General features: G+C 40.0%; 1 protein-coding gene across 1 annotated transcript in view; it reads right to left on the bottom strand.

Annotated features, from left to right (window-relative positions):
• Positions 1-4,744: 4,744 nt before the first annotated feature.
• LOC107298358 (vomeronasal type-2 receptor 26-like) overlaps positions 4,745-7,510 on the bottom strand; it is an 8,658-nt gene continuing 5,892 nt past the window's right edge. The window contains exons 6-7 of the mRNA XM_015827736.1: positions 7,042-7,168; positions 4,745-5,646 (exon numbers count right to left, since the gene is read on the bottom strand). Coding sequence (XP_015683222.1) covers positions 4,745-5,646; positions 7,042-7,168 — 1,029 coding nt within the window. The remainder of the gene's footprint in view (positions 5,647-7,041; positions 7,169-7,510) is intronic.

Below are 7,510 nucleotides of genomic sequence, written 5' to 3' on the forward strand. Positions count from 1 at the left end.
AGAGTCCCTTTATAAGCCACCCATCGTCTGCGCATGGCTCCTGGACCTTGTCACCGGTCCCAGCCGATTGGGCTGTGCCTTAATTGCAGCTTTCACACCGGTGACTAATCTTTTCTTGCCTCCCCTGCTATGTGTATGGCGTTGCTAACTACCTCTGCCTGTGGCCTTGGGTCCGGTGCGCTCTCTCCCCCCTTTTTTGATCATGCAAACTCTCCGTATCCTCCAATTCCTCCCCCTTCCCATCCTCCTTCCTTTGCTGCGCTGATGGCCCTGCTGCCCCCTGCTCCATGCCCCCCTCCTCTTGTCCACCCTCCTCACTTACAGTCCAGTTGATAACCTTTGTTCTATGGGGCCACTTTGCCACCCTCTTAACCCCTTCCTTAACTTCCATCCTCCTCTCTTCCACCTCCACCTGGCTTTCGTCCCTCACGTTGTTGTCCCGCACCTCCTCCATTCTTTCCCTCCCCCATCTCTGTTGCCTGTAGTCCCCATGCTGGCCCTGCCATCCCTCCCATTCTCTACCGGGACGTGCTCTCTATCCTCTTCCTCTCCGCTCTGCCCCTCTTTTATACGCCAGTTGTTATCCCTTACTCCATGGGGCCGCCTCTCCTCTCTCTTGTACCCTCACCTAACCTCCATCCTCCCCTCTTCCACATTCACACACCCCTCGCTCCTATGGATGCTATCTTGTATTTCTTCCACTTCTTTCCTCCCCCCGTCTCCGGTGCTCGCAACCTCCGTGCCAGCCCAGGTGCTCACGTCACTCTCGTCATCCTTTCCACAAGCCTCTCTTATATTCCTGAGTCGATGGGATTGTCCCTCCAACTCCTTCATTTCTCTTTCATCCACCCGATCCTCCCTGTGGCCACCAGTCCAATTGAGCACCCCCATGGCTACAAACCGATCCTTCCCACCGTTATCAATCAATCCAGACCCAACTTTCCTCCTACCCCCACTTTTGATGTTTTCAGCCTCCGTATCGTCTCCAGACCTCCAACTGCCACTCCGTTGCTCTCGTTGGTGCGGGCGGTTCATCTCCAGGTGGTGAGCTGGTCCGATCCCTCTCCTGTCCCTCAGGTACCTCCGGGTCGCTGTTGCTCCTAGCCAGCCCCTCTCCTCGCCCCCAGCCTCTTCTTGCCTCCGCACCTCATCCTTCGCCTGGGTGCCCCAAGGACCATCAGCGAGGCAACTCAAAGCCCCTCTCGGGGATACTCTTTCCCTCCGACTCCCCAGGGGGTGTGGCGAGCTCTCCAAAGCGCCAGTCACTGATCTTTTATCTGCCTGCGTCCTCCTCGTTTCCTGGGTGGGTGGGTCTTTAGATCATTGGCTGTTCTTCATTTGGATGTGCGTGTGTGACTCAGTCTTTCCCAGTCATTCTGTGAGGCCTGGAGGGGTTCCTAGCTCACCTGCCGCCCCCCCCCCTTCCATCTCGCTGTGGCTCTCTTTCCTCCCGGGAATGTGCAGGTGTGCCCAGGGCATGGGGGTTCTTCACCCATTGGTTATCTCCCACCCGGTTGTTCGTAGTGCATTTTTGCCACGGGGGGTCTGCCCTCTCTGTAACCACCTATGCGGGGGTATGCCGCCCGGCCTTCTGACATCCGTGCTGGGGCAGGGGGTCACCGGCGCTCCACGCCTTCAAGGTTAGATGTGCCGGACACAAGTCGATGTGCCAGTTAATGGAGTCACTATCTGAAAGCCAGGCCTCCTTAAGTAGCCGGCCCCCTTTTGTGTTGTCGCTGGCCAGGACACGCACATTGTCAAAATCAAAGCGATGCCCAGACTCTGCCATATGCATCCACACCTGGGAGCGCTGCTCACCCCTTTTTACGGCCAGCCTATGTTCATGGACCCTGGTCTTCACTCTCTTAGAGGTCTCCCCCACGTAGTTGCCGGGACAATCCTTACAATTGATCCTACACAACCGCTGACTTCTCTGTGCTGGGGAGTGGGTCCTTGGGCCGCATAACTTTGGAGCGCAATGTTTGGTTGGGTCTATGGGCCACTTTCACCTTGTGAGGTGCCAGCAGCCTGGCTGTTGCCTCCGAGACATTGCAGATATACGGGAGGGTAACCCGGGTCGTCTGTGGTGACAACTCCTCTGCCCATGGCTGATCTCGGGGTTTGGGGGGCACACTGTGGCATACACACACACACACACACACACACACATACATACATATATTGGTTATTTTCTACTTTTCAAACAAATGAAACATCATTAACGTCACTTCACAGGATATTTTGGGAATAGAACATTGCTCCATTTGTAATCTGTTGGCCTGTTTACATTGTCATATGAATAACACAACATATCGATTAGGTTAATCTGTAGAACCTGATACAAATCTATCTGGAAGGGATCTGTAATCAGGACAAGGAAATTGTTCGGAATAGAGTTGATACTTGGTACTTGTTTTTAGGAATCCCATCATGAATCCTCACATGGAGAGGACCTCTAGTCCTCTGTCTCTACCAACCATAATGTTCTATGAATAAAGGAGGAAAACCAGCATAACACCATGCCATCCACCCCCAATCCTCTGAACTGATCCGGAAAGACATCATGATCAATGGTACTGAAAGCCTCCAATAGGTCCAGTAGGACAAGAATGGATGTACAACCCACATTCCACTCATGCCAGAGATCACTCTAGAAAGAGTACAGAGAAGAGCAACAAAGATGATTAGGGGGCTGGAGGCAAAAACGTACAGGGAATGGTTGCTGGAATTGGGTATGTCTAGTCTAATGAAGAGAAGGACGAAAAGGGACATGATAGCAGTGTTCCAATATCTCAGGGGTTGCCACAAAGAAGAGGGAGTCAAGCTATTCTCCAAAGCACCTGAAAGTGGGACAAGAAGCAATGGATGGAAACTAAAGAGAGAAGCAACCTAGAACTAAGGAGAAACTTCCTGACAGTTAGAACAATTAACAAGTGGAATAACCTGCCTCCAGAAGCTGTGAATGCTCCAACACTGGAAGTTTTTAGGAAGAGATTGGACAGCCATTTGTCTGAAATGGTATAGGGTTTTCTGCCTGAGCAGGGGGTTGGACTAGATGACCTTCAAGGTCACTTCCAACTTTATCATTACTATTACTATTGTTGTTGTTGTTTTGTTAATAATAATAATAATAATAATAATAATAATAATAATAATAATAATAATAATAATAATAATAAAAATGCAATCAATACTGTTTCTCTCTATACCTTAGCCTCAATCCTGACTGAAAGTGATCCAGGTAATATGCTTCATCCAAGGCTTTTTGAACCACTGGTGCAAGCAATGCTTAAATATTTTTCTCCTTTAAAGAAGAAATATTTTCTATCTAATATAGCCCATGAAAGTATTTACAATTTTAACATCTATTGAGATCCCATTTTTTACATGCATTCTCCTGTGATAAAAGTTTTAATATTCTCAAGTACTAATGTCATGGTTCCGACAGATGAAACTCTTCAAAAGAAGTTTGAGGCATTGTTTTCCTTAAAGACTCTTTTATTCGATAAATAAAGTATCGGCACTACATAGTTAAAACCAAAAACTGAATTCCCCTCCCCTGGGCACAAAGTAGCAAAGCACAATTCCCTCCTCCAATTAACAGTCATAAATAACATTCCCCAATTAGCTTGAAGCACGGGCTTTCTCCCCAGCTCTCCAGTCCATCAAATCTTTATCAACTCTGGGTGAAATAACCTTGGATTTCCACAGTTGAGTTATTATTGTTATGATTAGCTGTACTCTCATCCACATTCCCCCTCCAAGCATCAACTAACTCTAAAGAAAAAGAGGAAAATGGCTGCATTTCCATCTGTTGTAAAAACAAGAACATTCGATGTTAGCAGCGTTGACAATTAAATTCACATAACAATGCAATTTTTTTCTTTTTATGACCCTGTAATCGCTTCATCCAGCTAGAGTCAGGACGACTGAATGGATATTCTGAATACCACAGAATATTCTCATAGGGTGAGAATGATTCCATCTCAGAGATAAAAAGGAATCTGATTTTTTTTAATAAGGGAGATTCCTGTTATGCAAATTTTATCTATAATAAATCCATATAATACTTCCATAGTTTCCATATAAAATACCTGACTATTGGATTTGGTGAATTGTGATTCAATCAGATATTAAAAGAGACTACTGGAAACTACTAAGGAAAGGAAGAAATGGAGAGCATGTATCCTTGTAAAAAGGAAGCGGAAAAACTAAAATAAAATTCTTAATAGATCCACATATATGTCTTTATTCCATATCTTGTCCTGTCTCAAAAAGAAAACTGTCAAGTTAGATGGGGTAAAATCCTTGGAATAATTATTCACGATGATAAATATATTAATTTTATTAAATTGTGTGCTTTCTTAAAATAACTAATAACATAATAAATAAAAAGAACAAACTTAGAGCAAAAATTGTATTCTTATCCACTTTTTTTGTTATAAAAGAAATCTATTTATTGGCCTACTGAAACTAGAATTCACACATTTGAATTTTCCCTTTTAAAAAAGAAAATTGCTAATATTACTTCAAAACATATTAGTATTACCCACTACGTTCTGTGAGCCTTCTTTGAAAATTGTGGGTAAAAACCATAATTTGTCAGAATTTTTCATAAATTCAGGTTTCAGAGCTACAAGTAAATCACAATGCTAAACAATCTCTTCACACCTATAAGAATATATTTAAAAGATTGGATTTTGACATTTCTCCTTTCAATTTAAAAACATAATCAAAAAGGTTTTTACACATGTCTTCTTATCAGTTGATCCCTGTTGTTTAAATCAGGTCTAAATACAATAATGTAACATTTGGGGGAAAAGATGCATCCTAGAAGCCCAGCACTAGATGACAAGATCGAGAAGATCTCCACAGCCACCATGGCTTTTCCTCTAGTGCTCAGGTACGTTGGAACAAAGGAGACCCACACACTGCAGAAAGCCAACATGCTGAAGGTGATGAACTTGGCTTCATTAAAGCTGTCAGGCAGTTTACGAGCCTGGAATGCCACAATAAAGCTGGCAAGCGAAAGGAGAGCCATATAGCTCAGAACACAATAAAACATAAAGACTGAGCCTTCATTGCATTGTAGAACCATTTCTTCAGTTGTTGAGTGCATGTCTAATTCTGGGAATGGGGGAGAGGTGGATAACCAAACAATACAGATACTTGCTTGGAGTAGAGAGCAGAGCAGGACAATAGAAACAGCCAGTCTTTTCCCCACCCATGTCCTTATCTGAGATCCTGGCTTGGTGGCCTTGAAGGCAAGAGAAACAAGGATGGTTTTTGCCAACACACAAGAGATGGACAATGAGAAGGTGAGACCAAATGCAGACTGTCTGAGGAGACAGGTGACTCTCCCAGGTTGTCCAATAAAGAGGAAAGAGCAGAAGAAACAAAGCAGAAGGGAGATGAGGAGAGTGTAGGTGAGATCCCGGTTGTTGGCTTTCACAATAGGACTGTCTTTGTGCTTAATAAATATTCCCAACACCCATATTGTAGTGAGGAAAAATAAAGTAGCAACAGAGGCTAAACTGAGTCCTAAAGGTTCTTCATAAGATAAGAAGCTAATTGTTTTCATGATGCATCCATCTTTCTTATGGTTTGCATATTGATCATCAGGACATTGAAAGCAAGCAACAGTGTCTAAAAGGGAAAAAAATGGCAATGAAGATTCATAAAAAAGATAATTATTAATTTTCATATTTATCTACACCCTGATGTTTATGTCCTTGGTACAAATGATAGAATCTACAATATGAAAATGCATTTGAATATCTCTCTATTTATATTTTGTGTGTTGAGGTATTAAGTCAAATGTTGCTTTGATTATACACAAAGAAATTTCACAAACTCCATTTTATCTTAATTTGCTTTCTTATGATAAAGGAGTGCTCCAATAAAGATTCATGAATACCTGAAGTTTTCATTTTCATATTTAAAATCATATTGATTTATTGAATATTGAACCATATTGATCACATTTCAAAATATGGTACATAAGTATAATAGTTTCACCAAATTCAAAGTGAAAGATGAAAGATAATGTTTCAAGGAGGAAATTGTAGAAAGGTTAGTAATCACATATTCAAAGGAAAATTATAAAGTAAAAGGGATTTTCTGTTTCTGTAAGAGAATTATATATCCCTTTTTTATTTAATATCACTATTTTTGTTTTCTTTCTATGTTTCTTTTAAAATTTAATTTCTTGTGTTTACCCCCTAAAGAGAATATTGGAATCAATCTGCATTACATATAAAATACTTAGATATTACATATCCAAGAGAGCTACACACTGTAGAGAAAATATGAATAAGTATTTCTAAAAGAAGCAAAACTGTGCACAAATGGATGGATGGATGGATGGATGGATGGATGGATGGATAAATAAATAAATAAATGAATGAATGAATGAATGAATGAATGAATGAATGAATGAATGAATGAATGAGTAAATAAATAAATAAAGTGATTTTTTGGAAAGGAAAAAGTTATTATAATTTAAAGTAGGGAGTGTTTTAATCATATTCCTCATTGCATCTATAAGGTTCTCATTATTGTTAAGAGATATGTTTCATTAGTTTGTCCACTCTTCCTAAGAAGTAAATACTCATTTCCTTACATTTCAGAAATTCTTCTTTTCATTATTATATTTCAAGATATAATATTTAGTTAGTGCATATTTGAGATTTTTGGATTCAATAATAAAATCAAAAGATGTCAATTCTGAATTCCTTCCTTCCTTCCTCTCCAATATGTAGTTCCTAAATTGCACAGTCATCTTTTTGTGGTTTCTTATTTCTCATCTTTTAAAAAAGTGAAATAATTACTTTAATTGAAAAATTGTTGTTGTTGTGATCAACCCTTGTAATTCCATTGTAAGAACTTATATTTTTTCATGTATTAATAGATTTGATTTCCTTATCCCATTAAGTTTCTAAAAAAAATCCTTATTCATGAAAAACCAAACAATTTAATTAGCGGAAAGTGTTCAGCACACTAGACAGTATAACAACAAAATTGAATGATTTGTTAACTTACCAATCTCTTTAGAGATTTTCCCCTCTGGACATTCAACACAATCATAACAGCAGAATTTCTTTCCTTCATTCTTCCTCTTTTGATGACCAGGGAGACAATGTTCATTGCATAGAGAAATGGGAAGCACCTATTTATCAATATTAAAATGTTGGAAGATGAGCATTTATTGTTTTGAAGAAAATTCCATTGTTACACTGATAATGAAATGTGTAGTTACATTAAAAGAAAAGTCCCATCTAAAAGTTGTAAAACAAGAAATTGATTAGATTTGATGATTTATTTCAAACACAATTAAGTACATTTCAGTGTGGCCTCTGATTTGATTTGGTGAGCACAACTGATCTGGATTTCCAATTTTTGTTATGTTGAAATTCTCATATCAATTTAATTAAAGTTTTATTAATTCAAATCATCAGATTGACCACATTAACAATAACAATAACAATAACAATAACAATAACAATAACAA

This window comes from Protobothrops mucrosquamatus, unplaced genomic scaffold (genome assembly GCF_001527695.2).
Source record: "Protobothrops mucrosquamatus isolate PMUCROS unplaced genomic scaffold, P.Mucros_1.0 scaffold3911, whole genome shotgun sequence".
NCBI classification, from domain to species: domain Eukaryota; kingdom Metazoa; phylum Chordata; class Lepidosauria; order Squamata; family Viperidae; genus Protobothrops; species Protobothrops mucrosquamatus.